At 48.9% G+C, this 18956-nt stretch overlaps 1 protein-coding gene across 3 annotated transcripts in view; it reads left to right on the top strand.

Moving 5' to 3' along the window:
* SLC38A5 (solute carrier family 38 member 5) overlaps positions 1–18956 on the top strand; it is an 825614-nt gene that overhangs the window by 729229 nt on the left and 77429 nt on the right. For all 3 annotated transcript variants that reach the window (XM_069647525.1, XM_069647526.1, XM_069647527.1), the window contains one exon: positions 7712–7812. In XM_069647525.1, the coding sequence (XP_069503626.1) occupies positions 7712–7812 (101 nt within the window). The remainder of the gene's footprint in view (positions 1–7711; positions 7813–18956) is intronic.

The raw sequence follows: 18956 nt of genomic DNA, 5'->3' as shown, positions 1-18956 counted from the left end.
CAGACTGTAATATCTGGTATGGACCTTGTTCCAAATGTTTTCACTGAGCAGCAAAGGCAGGTTGTATGGGTTGTAGTTCAATTCCACAAACTAGCAAACCGCCATAAAGCGCACAATATGTCAGATGTATTGCTCAATAAAAAAACAAGATCTATTGTTATTAGTTAATGTTCATTAAATTAACATCACTAGTTACTTGTGCACGCTCATTTTATCCCACCACAACACACTTCTGCTTTCAGTTGCCCACCTCCATGTGCTAATAGTCTTAGACCTCAGGAGGGGTCATTGTCACATGGGGAATTAACACTTGCCCATCTTATGGCCTTTGCTTTGCCTCGGGCGATAACTTCAGGCAGGTTATTATATCACTATTATTACCCCTTCCTTGAACTATAAGTGTGTTATATAGTTAATTACATAACATTTTACCCACTTGTTAATCCATGAAAAAGGTTTATATCACAAACAAGAAAAATAGCATAGTAAATCAGAACATAATACAAATAAGTGCATTATCTTAAACTCACAAACAAAATAATACAGTTAATATAATCAAAGCTTTATCACATCTAGCGTTTAGCGAGGAGTTCATCTACACGGTAAAGCCTGCTACCAGTTCCCTAGCTAACCACAGGTTCACATCCTATTTGTTGAACAATCTGGCAGCAGGAACTTTCCAAACTTTCACTATTGCTAAGACCATTGCAGGACTGCAGCCTAAGGCGCATCTCATCCAGAAGTTCTCACTTCTGATTACCTGCATGTGCTCCACATGCTTACTAAAATAATATGTATATATAACCATTATAATAGGTTATTTATAACACGCGAATGCCAGAGAGGTTTGGACCCTGGATTCTAACCTGTGTTGCTCTGCATCATATTGCTTCCAAGACGAGTGCTTTGCTACCACGCTATACTACCCATATCATCTGCATACCTGGACATACTTTTATTACATGTCTAATTGTTTTTATATGGTGTTGATCTCGGCACAGCCTGCAAGTGCATTTACTCCGTGGTAAACCCAGCCATGCTGCTCCCCTATTGGCCACCACCTCCTGGGCTTAATTATGTGTAATGACCCATATTCTGGATCTTTTCTGATGGTTATTCGTGCTAGAGCTACCTGACCTCTTAATGTAAGAAGCAGTGATGGGGTTCTTAATGGGCAATACAGTTTAGAAAAATGTGCTGCTAGAAACAGTTTGGGTCCTAATCAAAGAGGAATTGGTGGAGAAACGTTTTGAAAGTAACTGCCTGTTATGCTTGCCTGATTGCTTAGTGACCTAATACATTGCTTCCAAGTGGGAAATATTTAACAGTGATTCAAGATGTATTGGAAATATTTGATTTTACAGAATAAGGCCAGGGCTAAAAGTAATATAGGTTTGTTAGGGTCACAGGCATCGAGTTGAAGGGTTTTATCACTGATATATGAGACACTGTTAGGTTTTTCGATCGGGGATCATCCAGAATAAAGATTGCCCATGCGACTAGCGCAGGAAGTCTTGATTCTATTAAAGACACGGAGGCGAGCATTATGCTTAACTTCCTTAATTACTGCTAACCACAGCTTTTAAAATCTTTCTTTTATTTCAATGTATTTTTTTTGTTGTTTTTTTATAACTTGTATAAACAACAGAAAAAATGAAACATCTTACCCTTAACTCGGCTAAACTACATCCCCGATGAGGCTCTTCAATATGGTAGTCCAATAGCCTCTCTCTCACTGTCCAATCAGGCAATCCCTTCTACTATAAGTCACTGCCTCTCTGGGTCCCTTCCTCTTCTTTTGTAGCTCGCATTTACTGAACAAATGTCTAAAATCCAACTGCCTCTCGTATAATCCAACTGATTCTGTCCTTTCTATTCTTGGTCGGATCTCCGTACTCTAACTCCGCAGCTCTGCTGCTTTCGTACACTCTAATCTCAGTGATTCTTTTGCTCCTCTCCTATGCAAAAAGAGAAATCTGCATGTTAGGGAGGGGAATACGATTTATCACATGTTATAATCAAGCATTTACATAGATTTGCTGCGATATGTCTTACAGTTCATACCATGCCCCTTACAGCTGTATTCCCTTAGGATGGGATAATGCTCGCCTCTGTGTCTTTAATAGAATCAAGACTTCCCGCGCTAGTCGTATGGGCAATCTTTATTCTATGACAAGTCCGGAGGCAAGCATTATGCTTGTTCAAAGCTTTCAACAACAGCAGCTGCTATATTAGATACTGTTTGAAGTAAAATGTCTTAAATACTGAATCGCTCGACCAGTCTGCTGCTTTCATGATCTCCTGCAGCGGAACTCCGACTGCAAAAGCCCTTGAAGCCATGGCACCCCTGGTAGAGTGGGCTCCAAATTTAGACGTGTCTATACCTGCCAATTCCATCACTTCCTTCACCCATCTAGCAATAGTAGCTGACGTAACTGCTTTGTATGGTTTAATACGCGCTATAAGCAACTGGGTAACCCCTTTCGGTCTAACCGCTGCTGTCGCTGCTTCATAACACTTTACACAATTCGCCACACACAATTTCTCGTTATTCAGCCAGTATGGGTATGAGATCACTTTAGAATTGGTCTTTGTACGCTGCGCTATAGTAAAGGCTATCCCTTCCGGGTAGTACATCTTCCTGTCTATCTCTAGGGCTTTAACGTCTGAAACTCTTCTACAGGACACTAAGCAAAGGAGTGTAGCTAGCTTGCCTGAAAGCTGTTTTTCTGATAGAAAGTTGTTACTCAGCCACTGCTCGAACAGATGTATGACTTTTTGGACATCCCATAACGATGAGTACTTGGGCGTAGGAGGTTTGCTCATCTTTACACCCTTTAGCAAACGGGACACCGCTGGGTGTTCCCCTACTGGTGCTCCGTCCACTAGCTCGTGTCCAGCAGAGATCGCTGACCTATATACTCCTACAGTTCTGAACGTCCTCCCTGTAGACGGGAGGCTGGCTAGAAAATTCACCACTTGGACTACAGGTGCTGAAATGGGAGATATACTCCTCCCCCTGCACCATAAGTCCCAGGCTTGCCACGTGGAATTATAGCTCCTGATCGTAGATGGAGCCCATGATAGATTGATAAGTCTTGTAGCGTCTTCTGAAAGGCCTGGCAAGCGCCATCTATGCCTGAAATTCTGCACGCTATCAGTGTTAAGGATTGATCCACTATCAGAGGGTGAGGGGCTCCTGCTGGATCGGTCAGCAGGTCTTGTCTGTATGCAATCTTCTGTGGAAAATCCATAGAAAGTTCCATCAGAACTGGAAACCAGGCTTGTGACTTCCACTCTGGCGTCACTATCACTATCTGAGCTTCGTCTCTGCGCACTTTTGCTAGTACCCTCGCCAGCATCGCAAAGGGGGGAAAGGCATAGTGTCTCTGCGACCCCCAATGATGCATGAATGCATCCGTCCCCTGGGCTTCCGGGTCCAGCTTCCTGCTGAAGTAATCCGGCAGCAGTGTGTTTAGCCTCGAGGCGAACAGGTCCATGTGCAATGGCCCCCATCTTGCTTCTAACTTCTTGAATATGTCTCTGTGTAGTTTCCAGTCGCTGTAATCTACTAGGTGTCGGGAGTTCCAGTCCGCCACTGAGTTCAGGGCCCCTGGGAGATACTCTGCTTTGACTGTAATCTTCTTCTGTAGGCAGTCGTGCCAGAAATCCTTTGCCAATTCCGCTAACATCCTGGACCTGGTACCTCCCAGCTTGTTTATATACCTTACTGCAGATATATTGTCCATCTTGAGAAGGATGGTCCAGTGCGCTTTGTCTCTGGTAAACGTTTTTACTGCGAAAGACCCCGCTAGTAATTCTAGGCAATTGATATGTAGTTCCAATTCTTCTTTTGACCATTTCCCGCCTGTTTCTATGTCGCCGCATCGCACTTCCCAGCCGGACCTGCTGGCGTCCAACTCTATAACTAACCCTGGTATGTCTCCGAAGATGGCGCGGCCGTTCCAGGCTTCCATATTGTGGAGCCACCAGGTGAGTTCTGATCTTCTTTCTTCGTCTAGGGGAACTAGTCGATGGTATCTCCAGCCTTTCCTTAGGTACTTGATCTTCAGCCTCTGAAGAGCTCGATAATGTAACAGGCCGGGAAATATTGCTTGTATGGATGCTGCTAAAAGACTTACTATCCTGGCTAGATAACGAAGGGAGATCAGCGGTTTCTTCAGTGCTGTTCTCAGATCTTTCTTGATAGCCCTCATTTTGTGAGTTGGTAACTGCAAGGTAGCTTTCTTTGTATCTATAGTGAAACCCAAGAACTCTAGCCGCTTGGTCAGCGTAAGCTCTGATTTGTCTTTGTTCACTAGGAATCCTAGGCTGTAAATTAGCTCTATAGCCCATTGAATCTGCTTCTGTAAGCGATCTTTGTTTTCGGCCATAAATAGGATGTCGTCCAGGTAGACAATCATCCGACACCCTTGTTCCCGAAGTGCTGTCGCGATGGGCCTCATAAGCTTGGTGAACGCCCATGGTGCTGACGCTAGACCGAACGGTAGGAATCTGAACTGCCAGGGTTCGTCTCTCCACCTGAATCTTAGAAAGGGTCGACAGTGGGGAGCTATCGGAACTGTGAGGTAAGCTTCTTTCAGATCTAGGCGCGCGAGCCAGTCCCCCTTTCTGAGTAAGTCCCCTAGCAGATGGATTCCCTCCATCTTGTAGTGCTTGTACACTAACCAGCTGTTTAGTTCTTTCAGATTGATTACTGGACGAACTTTGTCCTTGCGACGGACTAGGAACATATTGCTCAGGAAAGACTGGCCGCTCTCTGTAGCCCTCTCTATCGCGTTTTTCCACGCAAGATCCTGGATCTCTGCGTCTAGTAAATCTTCTTCGGCCTGTGTCATTTGAATTCTGTGAGGGGGGCGATCTTGCACCGGATGGCCTAGGAACTCTAGAATGAAGCCTTGTACGGTCTGGATAGCCCATGCATCTGACGATAGATTGTGCCAGTTGTGCAAAAAAAGCAATGTCCTGCCCCCCACAGGGGGATAGGTCGCTGCACGTTCCCTGACCTGAGTTATTGTTCTGGTGTCGGTAATATCCGCGTCCCCGACGTCCCCGAGAACCTCGTCCTCTGTTCGGGAAAAAGGCGTCTTGTTGTCGGGTCTCCCAATACTGGACTCTGGGGCCTTGTGCTCTTCTGTTATTGAATCGGCCGGTTGAGCGGCCTCTATATCGACCGGCCCCTGAAAAAACTCTCCCCGGGAATACCTTCCTAATGGAAGCCTGCGCTTTCTCCTTCGCTGTGTATGTCCCGACGAATCTGTTCATTTCTTTCACAAAAGTGTCTCCGAACAGGAGCCCTTGGGCGCTTTCCCCGGCTTCGTAAGACGCCAGGTCTCCTAGTTTGTTATCAATCTTCAGTAAAGCCGATCTGCGTCGCTCTGAAGATATTGCGCAGTTTGCGTTGCCCAGCATGCAGACTGCTCTTTATGCCCATCCCGCCAATGTAAGAGGGTCGACTGGCTCCACAGTGTCTCTAGCTCTCTCGGCTAAATCCATTATCTTCGCTATGAGACTGGCTAGGTCTAACAGTTTATCCTGGCACGTCTTCCATGCCCTATCCATGCCTTTTCTGGTGTCCTTTCCTGCCTTCGTTATAAAGGTTAGCATTTTTGCGTCGAGATCGGGACACTCGGCTTTAAGTCTGAATCTAATGTCCTTTTCCATAGGTTTTCTCATTTTCTGGGACATATACAGGGCTACTCTTGGTGATGGGATCCAGTCCGTTGATCTGGGGTGCCTTATTGTGTCAGGTTCAAACATGTCTGACATGTCTTCTTCGTCCAGAGGGGCCGCCACACCGCTGGCTTTAGACTCGCTTGTATTTTTCTGCGAGACTACGCTCACTTTGCTTATGCTCTGATCATCATCCTCTCCCCTTTCCTGGTCTGAATGCTCTGAGGATGATGAGGTATCCCCTATATTTGTCGCCCCTGGGGTAGGGGGTACGAGGTTGGGCACGGCTGTCTTAGTAAGAAAGGCGCTTTTTAGCCTATTGAAAGCATCAGCCACCTCTAGGGACTTATCCTTCCCTGTATCTGCGCCCGGGGGAGTAGAAGAGTGTTTACTCTTCCGGGCCACTTTCTTCCCCTTCTCAACTTGTCTCATAGGCTCTTGTGTGGAGGTTCCCTCACCGTGGTCGTCGAGCGTGCCAGCTTTCTTGCCCAGTATTTCTTTCAGGACTAATAACCTGTCTTGTAGAGGCTTGACTCCTAGTGCTACAGCTTGAACCAATGAGTCACCTAGCACTTTCTTGAAGCTGTAGGAGAGGTCTATATCTTCTCCTATGTATTCCACCTCTTGCTCTGGTTCTCTGTCACTCCCTTCACTCCAAGCCTCGTTATCCATGCTGTACGCCATGGAAGTGTGTGTGCCTTACAGAGGATGGCTATCAGGTTGAGAACTGTAGCTCCTTTTTTGTTGCTGGCAACAACAAATATATTTTCGTTTTCTTTTTTTTTTTTTTTTTTAATTTTCTCTTTGCCTTGAATGCCTCTGATGTGCGCAGGCGACCCGCTAACAAAATAACGAGTTTCGCGCGTTCGGGAGCGAAGAACAGGAGCGTAGAATTGCCATTGGCTTTCTCCGTGCGAGAACAAAACTCTGTGAGAGGAATACAGTAATGCGCATGCTCGCGCTTCCCTTGTTTCTAAAGGGAGTGGGGTTTACTGCGTACTACGCGTTGCCCGCGATACTCTTTATTTCCGTCTGTGTTGTTCGCGGTTGACTGGCCGAGCCCTAGAGCAAGTGAGATCACTCGCGGGCTCGGCAGTCAGCCGTCCTGAAAGTCTAACTTGTCCGTGAAATGAACGCGTGCGTTTCGAACTCGAATGCTAATACGTTTCCGCTAATGGTATGCGCGCGCTTTACAAATATATAAACTTAATGTTTCGATGATTAAGTATCATAAAACACAGCATAGCAAGGTACTGCTAGAATAGATGTCACTTATCTGTGGTGCAGCAAAAAAGAAGAGGAAGGGACCCAGAGAGGCAGTGACTTATAGTAGAAGGGATTGCCTGATTGGACAGTGAGAGAGAGGCTATTGGACTACCATATTGAAGAGCCTCATTGGGGATGTAGTTTAGCCGAGTTAAGGCTAAGATGTTTCATTTTTTCTGTTGTTTATACGAGTTATAAAAAAATAAATAAAAAAAATACATTGAAACAAAAGAAACATTTAAAAAGCTGTGGTTAGCAGTAATTAAAGAAGTTAAGCATAATGCTCGCCTCCGGTCTTGTCATAGAATTCAATCCTCTTTCTCATGGAAGATCTACTTCAGCCTCCATGTGTGGTGAGTCAGGTCATCTCATTGAGACAGGATTCGGCGTTGGGGTTCCATAGTCACCTTAGGTTTTGTCTTAAAGATTTGTGAGAGCCTCCCCTTCTCTTGCAAAATGTATATGATCCTTTTGATTTCTGTCCATGTAATCATCCATGTAATGTTGACAATGCCTGCTTGCCTCCAGACGAGTGTTATATGCCTTTTGTGTGTAGTGATTGGAAGGAAAACAAACTGAATGCTGAGATTGCTGCATTTGCAGAGGCCGCTGGCTTGGAATCTGCAATGCACCTGTAATGTGTGTGTGCTAAGCAAGCACCTGAGCAGATCCACCTCGGTATGCTTGCGTGGGAAGGATGTGGCTTAACTGTGGATGACATATGCTTCCTGTCTTTCTCTTCCCCTTTTAGCCCCACGAAGAAGAGAATGCAAAACGTGGCAAACGTTTCCATCTTGGCCATGTTCGTCATGTACCTGCTCACAGCTATCTTCGGCTACTTGACTTTCTACGGTAAGCAAGGAGGAAGCAAATTGTTTTTCAAAGTGAAGGGCCTTGAAAGCTGCAGAGAGGATACAGGCAAATGCCATCTAAATTGATAAACTTTCTTTGAGGTAACCTCTGAAAGTTATATGTGACTTGCCATAACTGTAGTCCTCATCAATAGAGGAACCCCTTGCAAGTCCCACTAAGGTAAGGGCATCTCTATTAGGAATGGTTCACAATGTACCGCCCACACAGATGCAGGCACATCTAAAAATGTAACTTAAAGATTCAGGCACTGCTACATTTAAGGGACCACCCTCAAATATGGAGACATCTATGCATGTAAGGGACCTCCAATAACATTACAGGCATTCCAGCATGTGAGAAACCTCCATTAATGATATAGGCATGCGCGTGACGAACCACATACGATGAAACCGGCACATCAGGACTATAAGCATAATTTAAGAATAATGAATCTCTATGTGTGTTGTGAGATCACCATTAAAGGTGCAGGCATCTCTGCATGTGGCATGCTGAAATTTAAGATGCACAATTGTGCATGTTTAAGTAAAATTGCATATACATAAGAATTGTATATGCTTAAAATGGATAAAAACCGTAATACTTTAAAATTATGTATATTAATTTTTCTTGCTGTGCTTGCCATAAATGGTTCATACCTGCGATTAATAAAGCTTTATACTCTTACATCCCGTCCCCTTTCCTCCATACTGCATGGGCGTCCCTTCCAAGGGACGGGAGACGGCACCTTTTTCACCAGAAAACAAACTTCTTCATCTTTAAATTTAGAGGTGCGGCCCTGGGAGCATGCGCTGCCCTGACTCCGCCGGCGCCAAACCTCAGTCCCCTTTTCCGCGTCGACAGGAACATGCCGAATTCACCAGCGCTCCTGGGTTTGGCTTCGGCCATGTAATTCCACGTGCGGATACTTCTTCTCTTTGTTTTTTTTGTCTTTTTATCATTCAGGTACTCAGTCCTCAGGTGTCACTCTCCTCCCCGGCGCATGTCGATTTCTACAGGGTTCAGCAGGTGTCCATCCTGCGACGGGCTCTTCCCGACTAAAGACCTCCACGCCCTCTGCCTACGGTGCCTTGGCCCTGAACACGGCTGGCAAGCTAGTACCGCGTGCAAAATGCTTTCCTCAAGGTCTCTGGAGAACAGACTGGCCAGGTGGAGAGATCACTTCCACAGATCGCCTCCAGAGGACCTAAAGGACTTCGTCTATCATCGATCCAAGCCCAAGGTACGGCCGCTCTTTTCCAGTGCACCCTGCAAGGGAGACTCCTTTCCAAGGACTCACCCGCGCGGGAGGGACCACCTTGGTCCTGGTGCCAGCACAATTACCGAGGCTGTTTCAGCTACCGGCCGACAGGCCGAGGGATCAGTAGATCCTCCCGGTGATGGTGCTGAGGGACCAGAAGGTTCTTTTACCAGTTCTTCACCCGTGGGGCTACGCCCTAGTACTGGTATCATGTCTGAGGGGGCGCCTTTACGCAGTTCTACCAGCAGATCTGCCGAGGCCGAAACGCCTACCGGGCCTTGGCCCGAGGAATAGGGTAGGCCCCATGATCCACACTCAAGAGTCCTGGGCGGGGCGGGGCACAGCGAGCCGAGCAACACGACGAAGGCACGTGGAAGGCAGCTCAACAAAATGGCCACCGTGCCAGAAATCCAGTCATTCGATCGACGCCCCTCCAAGAAAGGCAGGTGGAGGACCATGTGTCAAGGTGGGACTAGTGTAAACCAGGTATGTGGCCTACAGCTTGCGCAAGGCAGGTTTCCGCTTTGTCCATATGGGCAGGGCACGCAACGGCTCCAGCAGCTGCCTGCTACCCAGTCAGTACCCCCTACCACCAATCCAGCCTGCGAGGACAGGTTCTTTGAGACGTTCCTCGGGCTCATGAAGTCTCCACAGATGGGGGTCATCCTCAGGGACGACATCCGGGACTTGCTCCCTCCAATGGCTCCAGTGCCGCAGGCTACAGTACAGGCCCCTCCAGTCCCTGTTCAGCCTCAGCAGCCCTCTCCGGCCCCCCAACCGATTGGGCAGGCAGTTCCGTACCAGCCTCCGCTGCAGCCTCCGGCCCGCAGCTCCTAGCACCCCTCCTCAGGTGCCGGATCCGCAGGTGGACAAAGATGAGGAGGAGGACCCTTACACGTCCTCTTCAGCCAAGGCCTTCCACGAACGACTGGCAGGGCTGGCAGAGTACTTGGGCCTTCCTCAACCCAAGGTTGAGCAACCAGCAGAGGGGGCCCTCGCAGAAGTCCTCACGCTACGTCCCGTTGCCAGAATGGGGATCCTGATGCAGAAGGACATAGTTGCCCTGGCCAAGAAGGGTTGGCTCAAGCCCCACTCAGCTCAGCCGGTGAATAAACGCCTGGACACCAGGTACAGGCAGATGGAGGGGGATACACTCTTGCTATCGGCCCATCCTCAGCCACACTCCTCGGTGATCGCTGCAGCATCACTATACTCCAAGCCTCAGTCATCCTCAGCCTCCTCCTCTGCGGTGCTGCTAGGCAAGGAGGAGAAGATCTTGGAGGCATACGGGAAGAAGCTGTATTCAAATGCGTCCTAGCACCTGCGTCAAGCCAACGCGGATCCCATGCTGGCAGCCGTTAACCAGAGGCTCTGGCAGGAAATTGCGGATTTCCTCCCAGAGCTTCTTTTGCAGAGCCAATGACGATTCAAAGCGGGATTGGCAGAGGCCAAGATTGTGGCGCAGGACATCATGGAGTCCTCCGTGGCCCACATTGATACCTCTGGCCATGCTATCTGTATTGTCACGGACAAGAGAAGAACGGCCTGGCTCCGTGCTACGAAATTCAACCCGGATGTAGATCTTCCGTTCGAAGGGGGTCACCCCTTCCACTCCACAACGGACGAGGAGCTGGACAAGAAGAAGAAAAACTCTCAAATGGCCAAGTCTTTATCCATCCTTACAAAGACCACGCCCAAACAGTACACCCAGTCACAGCAGCGCTCTGAGAAGGGGCATACGTAGGGAGGGTTCCATGGCTTCCAAGAGCGGAGGTCCAGGCAGAGTGACCATTCGCCATCCCAGCATCGGCGCAAGCAACAAAAATGGGGGGAGTAAGGGCTTTTTCCAGTCTCCCTCCGCCTCAGCAGCCTCAGAGGGAAGGAAGGCATGACACGCCCTTCGGGTCCATGTGTCTCCAGTGGGGACAGGCTTGCTCTCCATGCAAATTTCTGGTGCCAGAATTTCGCGGACCCCTGGATCCTCTCTGTAGTCTCCACGGGGTACCGCCTACCTATCCCAGCTTCTACTCCCTCCTCCCTCCACTTCCACAGGTTGGGACAGCAACTCTTTTGGCGGAGATCCGGTCGCTCGTCGAGAGCCAGGCAGTGGAGGAAGTCCCAGCCTTCCAGAGGGGCTTGGGCTTTTACTCCAGGATTTCCCCCATTCAGAAGAACCAGGCAGGCCTGTCATGATGCCTGCCCCCGGGAAACCAGACCAGGACCAGCAGCCCCGGAAGCAGGCATCACGCCATTTGGAGCATGCCCAAAAGCCCCAGTTAGGGGCTGTTTGGGTGCAGTCCTGGCGCCTTTGGCGCCAGGCTCATAAGGACAAAGTCAGTCCTGGCGCCATAGGCGCCAGGCTCATTCAGGATAACTTACCTAAAGCAGACCATGCTGCTTACTCACCTGATGCAGACCATGCTGCATGAAGACCTAAGCCAAATGAGGCTTAGGAGGGACTATTTTAATGCAGGGACTATTTTCTTACCTGGGTGGGGCAGTGGAAGAATACTTACCTGGGACTTCCTCCAAAGCTATTTAAGCCACGCCCGGACAGCCACACGTGCTTCGCGTTATTCTGCAGTAGCAGCGTAACGCTCACCGTGCCTGCAGCAGCTTCCAGTCTTCAGCCACACCCGTCTACACTCCGGAGCTCCTGAACCCTGCAAGGAAAGCAGAAGGAAAGGTTAGAGCAAGAGTTTTATTCATACTCACCTGAATCCTGCATCTTCCCGACTTGGACCTGGAAGAAAGAATCCATTAGACGCTCTTGCCGCGTCTCCTGCAACGCCATGCCGAACTCACCTGTTGCCATTTTCAGCATTCCATCACGCGCATCTTCAGTTCGCGGCCGCTCTTCATCACCTATGGACATAATAACGATTAGGTGAGCAACAGAGAGTTATCTAAGACAACAAAGGCAAATATTAAGACTTACTTGAGATCACCGGGGTTACTCACCTAATCTCGGGTCGGCGCGACCTCTTCCGCATCTCCGCCGCACCCCGGCCCCTATGGGGAAACATTCCGCTACAGACTTACCCGGTTGCGGTAAACGCTTCAATCCACGGATCTTCCTCCGAATGGATGCCTGAAAAGGAAAAAGACCACAGGTTAGAGCAAGCTTCCCTCTTTATTCCGAAACAGCTTTTATAAACACTTACCTGCGCATCTCTGGTTGCCACGTGAACTCTTGCCTGATCCATAAGGGAAACCTAGGGGAATTGGACAGAGTGAATTCCAGACGTTTTGAACTCTTTATAACTATTACCTCTACGGAGTCAACACCGTCTGCAACTCGCCAACTTCCCACACCAGTGAGGCAACTGGTCATCTACGCGCCCCTGCACTTGAAGCAGGATGGAGAGTTCATCTTTCCAGATTATCAGGTGAGAATCTAAAGGAGTCCCAAAGTAATTCATGGGGAGAAGGTGGGGTTAAGCTTAAACCTCACAGGTGGTTAATTCCCCCTTTCTGCATTACAGAAGAGTATTCATATGAGCCACACAGACCAAGCTGGGTGGCCCGGTTCACTCCGTCATCTCGGCTCTCCGTGTATCACTGGAAGAAGTAACATCAGGCCGGTCCAGATCAACGCCCCCGTGGACACCAGGTGAGCGTAACAAGGCCTGAGAGTTGTGCTGGACCTTTCCACCCTCAACCTCTCCAAACCTCTACAGAAATTCAAGATGGTTACGCCAGCTTTGATAGTGGAGACATTGTGTAAGGGAGACTGGATGTGCTCCCTGGGTCTGAAGGACGCGTACCTACACGTCCCGATCTGGCAGCCTCATCGTTCCTTTCTACGATTCAGAATCATGAACTACCATTTACAATACAAGGTGCTTCCTTTCGGCCTCAACACGGCCCCCAGGGTCTTTACCAGGCTGATGAACTCTGTGGCGGCCCTCCTCAGGGTGCAGGGCCACCACATCTACCGGTACCTCGACGACTGGCTCGTCAGGACCACATCTCCGGGGACAGTGCACCATACTTCACACACTCTTATGCACACACTGAATGAGCTGGGTTTTTCTCTCAACTTCAAGAAGTCGCAAATGCAGCCCACGCAGAGACTGACCTTCTTGGGCCTCATTTGGGACACGTGCTATGAGAAGGTTTTTACCTCGGAGGACAAGATCAGGGCCATCAAGATGGCCACGGCACACTTCCTTAGCAGAGTAGTGACCTTGGCTTGGTGGTACCAATGCCTACTGGGTCACATGGCAGCAGTCCTTTGGCCGTTCCCCGCACGAGACTCGGGATGAGGAGGATACAGCTGCACTTCGCAGCATCTTGGAACCAGGAACGGGGCCATCAGTCAGAGATGATCAACGTTCCTCAGTCACTTCACCCAGACCTCACATGGTGGTCCAGGGACTGCAACCTGCAGGCGGGCAAGACTTTCTAGCAACCTACACCACAGGTCACCATCACCACGGACTCCTCTCTCGAAGGTTGGGGGGCCACTCTGGACAACCACTGCGTCCATGGCACCTGGACTCAGCAGGGGCAAGAGTACCACATCAATTGGCTGGAATTGAAGGCCATCTGGCTGGCGCTCTGGGCCTTCTTTCCGGTTATCGAGGGCAAGGTCGCCCTCATTCAGACAGACAACTCGACCAGCATGTTCTCGGTCAACAAGCAGGGAGGTACCAGATCCCCCCCCCCCACTATGCAGGCTGGCAGTCAGCATGTGGGAGTGGGCCCTGGAGAACAACATCTACCTCACAGCGGTCCACCTGCTGGGGGAATCCAACCTGGAGGCAGACAGGCTCAGCAGACTGGGAGCGGACAACTACGAGTGGCAGTTGAACGACTTAGTGCTGCAGGAGATCTTTTGCAAATGGGGTCACCCTCAAGTGGACCTCTTTGCCTCCCAGGGCAACAAGAAGTGCCAACTATTTGCCTCTTAGCAGGGTCAGGGCATGTGCTCCATGGGCGATGCCTTTCAGATCAGGTGGGACGGCATGACAGCATACGCCTTTCAGCCCACTCCCCTGATTCACAGGGTGATATGCAAGATCAAGAAGTCTCGCCTCCTCACCATCATCCTAATAGCTCCATGGTGGCCAGCCAGGCGTTTTCGGTTTTCGGAGCTGCTCAGCCTCTCGGCGAAGCCTCCCATTCGCCTGCCGATGGGCCCAGCACATCTTCTGGTGCAGCAGGGGGACAGGGTCATCCACCCTGCACCAGAGATTTTAGCCCTCACGGCGTGGTTCCTGAACAGGTCACGCTAGGACATCTCAGCCTCTCTCAGGCTAATCTAGAGATCATACAAGGCGCCAGGAGCAAACCTACCACGGCCCAATATAAAGGCAAGTTGACCAGGTTCTGTCACTGGGCAGACTCGAAGGGCTTCGACCCTCTGACATGTTCGCTGGACGACAGGCTCTCTTTTTCGGTGCATCTCGCCCATTCAGGTGGACACTTGCCACACCTACCTGGCAGCTATTAGGGCATACAGAAACTCGGTGGAGGAGAGTTTTTCCTCTTCCAACCCAATTGTCAAGAGGCATTTCACGGGTCTCGCCAGGTTCTACCCACCCATCAAGAGGCTGCACCCTGTTTGGGACCTTATCATAGTCTTGGCGCCCTGGCACACAAACCATTCGAACCAATGGCGTCTGCGGACATCAGGGTGGTCACCATTAATATGGCCTTGTTAGTTGGCCTCACCTCGGCTCGCAGAATCAGCGAAATCCAGGCACTAGTTGCCTTGGAGCCATACACTACGTTTCACAGGGACAAGGTGGTCCTCCGGATACACCCAGCTTTCCTGCCTAAGGTGCCGCTGCGTTTCACCTAAACAAGGAAATAGTGCTGCCTCTCCTCCGATCCTAAGGCACAGAGAATCCTGCACTGCTTTGATGTCAGGCGTGCACTGAAATTCTACTTGGACACCACGAAGGGCTTCCACAAGTCGGACGCTCTATTTATCACCTTTGGAGGTTCAAGACCGGGGTATCAGGCATCCAAGGCTTCCATAGCCCGGTGGATGGTCTCGGCCATCAAAGAAACCTACGAGGGACAGCATAAGCCACTTAATAATAATAATATTCCGGCCAACATGCATGCCCATGCGGTGAGAGCCAAGGCAACTGCAATCGCCTTCCAGCGTCATGTCCCCTGGCAGGTCATAAGCAGGGCGGCCACCCCTTCGCTTTCTGCAAGCATTACTGTTTGGATGCCGGCTCTAGATCAGATGCGGCTTTCAGACAGGCGGTTCTTAGAAACCTATTTGCTTAAGGAGGGTCTCCTCTCCACCCTGGGGCTACACTCAGTTGTAATCGCCCATGCAGTATGGAGGAAAGGGGACGGGATGTAAGAGTAATTATAAGTTACTCACTGTAGTGACTAACATGCTCTTAGTCCTTAGTCCCCTTTCCTCCATACGTCCCACCATCCTCCCCCCCTTATAAAACTGGTGTCATTAGGCAATATTAATCTGTTGTCGACGTGTCTATGTGGACTGAGTTGTGGCGCCGGAAGGCGAAGTCAGGGCAGCACCCCCACGCGCCTCTAAATTTAAAGGGGATGAATATTCGCTAGTCATCACTGATTTCCATGGGGCAAGCGGACGGCAACCGCTATCTGATACTGACCCTGGGGGCGGCTATATAAGGGAAGATCACATGGGGGGAGACAACCTCCGGGGAGATGTCATGACTTCTTCGGGTGAGACATGGTATCTCCCATTTTCCCTTGAGAGCGTTAGGGGGAATTTTGCTAAAGTCTACTTGAGGGCGAGACTCTGTAAAACTATCCCTTGGTATACAGGCCCCAACTCTTAGTATAAGTCTGTACTACACAAAGGTTTGGAGGAATGGCAGAGCAACCAGGCTTATCTTTTGAGGAGGAGGTGAGCTGTAGGTAAGTAAAATTAACCCAGTCAAAACATTAGCCCAAAGAATCTCTTACACAACTGAAGTTATAGTAAAATATATATGTATTTTATAGGTCCCAGATCAAGACAGAGCCGCATCAGGGGAGCCTACGCAAGCCGAGTGCCTCAATTCAGGATAGAGATGCAAACTAACCAACCCTACTCACAATTTCCCTTTCTGCATACACCTCTCAAACTCCAAACCAAACACAACCAAAACGTACAACACAACAAACCGCACAAACTTCACTACATTGCAACAACAAAACAAAAACACAGTCTTGCACAACAGTACACGACGACTTCCGGCCGCAAACACCCCAGGCCCAGCCAACGGACGCACCGGGCTGAGGCCACCAACAGCACATCACTGCTCTCTTGCACTTTTCCTGCTTCCTCCCACTAACTCAACCTCCCCTCTTTCAGAGCCGCCAGAGCGCCAGGGGACCACTCCGGTGGTGATAGTGCGCGGTACAAATGTCCTTTAACATTAACACAAGGCAAGGTAAATAAATACTATTTTAGACTAACCAACACAAATAGAAAATAATAGCAATACTTTTTCAGGTGACTGCTTCAATAGTAGTGGCTTGCACCCACAATTGTTAAAGGAAAATGAAAGTAATGACAGTTCCACGGTTTAACTAGTAGTGGCTTGAAACAGCAATTGTTACATTTCCATTCATTTGTAAAGTCACTCAGACAAAGGTCTGTTGGAAGGAAAAAGGGTTATTCAGCACTAGCAACAGCAATATACTACTCAGTAATACTTTTCAAGGTTTCTAGCACTTTAGCAGTCTAATCCCTAACTTAGTTAAGAGTTCTCCAAAGTCACTTGAGGAGGGATGCAAAAATCATGTAACAGCAGAAAAGGCAAAAGTTACACATGATATCTACTTTCAGTAAAATGCTGTAGTGGAATAAAAAGTTAGTGGGGGCCTTGGAAAAGACTCCCTATTGGTGCAAAAGCTGTTAGGCCTGGACAAAGGATATGGGTGAACACACAAACACCTAATATCGCACTACAATCACACTGGAGTGACTATTCAGCTTGAGGTAAGTACTACCTTGAGCACCACAGTACCTTAGGATGTTTGAAGAAAATTCAGCTGGATTCTTTCCGGTGCAGCAGTGACGGACCTGGTCTCCTGTTTCCTCGATCTGGTGACGAAAGTTTGGGAGTCTGGAAGGGATGTCGCAGCAGCAGTCACGAGAAAGGACCCTCTACAAGGAATTCTTTGATATCCAACGTCGGTCTGCGGTTCTGGCACCTGTTTATCAGCTCCAAAAGTGAATGGTTACCGCCCAGTCGATCCGCCTAGATTCTGCAGTCCTGCACTCTGGTGAGGGGACTTTGAGGAGTGGGATCATGTCTCTGGAGGTCCAACTGGAGCTCACCAAAGTTCTGTGAGAATTCAAGCACTGGAAGATGATGCACTGCAATTGGCTCGGATGTCCCCTGGTATTCACAGTATGCAGCCCTGGAAAGTCACAGCATTTCGGGGGAAGGCTCATTCTGCAGCTCGTCTTATGTCTAGTTGGTCCCACCAGCCAAAGGGAAGGAGGAGTCCTCTTCGGAACTCCTCTGTCAATAAGAAAATGGGGTCAGGACAGCAGTGGTCTCTTCACAGTTACTGGAAGGGTCTGCCGGCATCTCTGGTCGTCTTCTGCTTCGGATCCTTTGTTCCATTGGTCGACTTGCCTTCTGTCGGAGGAACCTCACCTTTTATTAAGATTTCCCATTCACTCCTCTGCAAACTCTCCATACAGTTTACAGAAAGGGGTGGGTGGATGTCCAATCAGGACTACCAGCCCCCAAGTGGGAACTGGTTCCATTCAGGCACATCAGCAGACAAAGGACAGGGGAGTGTCAAACTACTCCCCTGCTTCCTGTTCTCACAGACACACTGAAGACTAGGCGGGGACACACAATGTTCCTGCCAAAGGCAAAACTCAGATTCAGACATCTCCTGCCCAGAATGGTAGAAGAAGGTCTAGCAAAGGACAACCATACAAGAAATGGCAAAAAAAGAAACGAGACACCATGTTAGAACATAGGTTACCCTTTTGTGCATAACCAAGAAAAGTGCACAAACGTTGGTAGAACACATCCACTGCCACCAGCCATAACTATAGGGTTGCCACTGTAACCAAAAAGCTAGAGGAGCAGAGAGAAGGGGGATACTAGGCATCCCCTTAGCACTTCACATAAGGTGGGGTGTGTTAATCATAAGTTAAAGTTTTAGGAAGGATAAAAGTGTACCTCTTTAGTTCTTAGGGGAAATGAAAGAATATAAAAAGAGAGCCCAAAGGGTCCCCAGCAACACTGCACATAGGGTGCTGTGTGCTGCAAAAGTGAAACACAGATGCCTTTAAGAGATATGGAGGAAAGCAAGACGCCATAAAATAAGGTAAAACCTAAAGAACAGAGTTCACATGGTTAGAGCAAATAAGAATGAATGAGGGGAAAAATGTTCCCCTCATTCAGGAGAACAAGAAAAAGGTCCAGAAGTCCAGCAAAAAGTGCTGGGTCCCTCACTAGGATAAGGGATTAAGCATACAACTGATAAATCTCCCTAAGAAAGATAACCCTCCCATATCTAATACCCTCATGGCCTATTATGATACATCTACTCATCCTCCTATGAAGAATATGGAAAACCTTTCCCCAAGACCTATAGGCCAACCTTCCAACTTTTGTCTGCCTTGTGAAATTTATGAAACTGCCTTCTCCATTTCCACCTATCAATCATCCAGGACTGGCTTGCCATTGAAAACCATTGAGAATGTGTATCCAAGTTTTTAGACCCAAATGTCAAAAATGAGCTTCCTTTCTCTGAATTACCAGAGTGCTGGGACGAGGAAGAAGGATCAAGAAATGCAGAGTAAAGGTGGTCACAAGCCCAGCAAGCACTCTAGTTGTTGCTCGCATACACCTGCGCCCGGGAACTTTAAACAGCAGAAGCAGAGATTTGAGGTATGCTGCTGGGTAGAGAGAGC

Source organism: Ambystoma mexicanum, chromosome 2q (genome assembly GCF_040938575.1).
Source record: "Ambystoma mexicanum isolate Mex_15411 chromosome 2q, UKY_AmexF1_1, whole genome shotgun sequence".
Taxonomy (NCBI): Eukaryota; Metazoa; Chordata; class Amphibia; order Caudata; family Ambystomatidae; genus Ambystoma; species Ambystoma mexicanum.
Note: the sequence above shows the minus strand (reverse complement) of the source record. Positions and strands in the feature narration are given on the sequence as shown.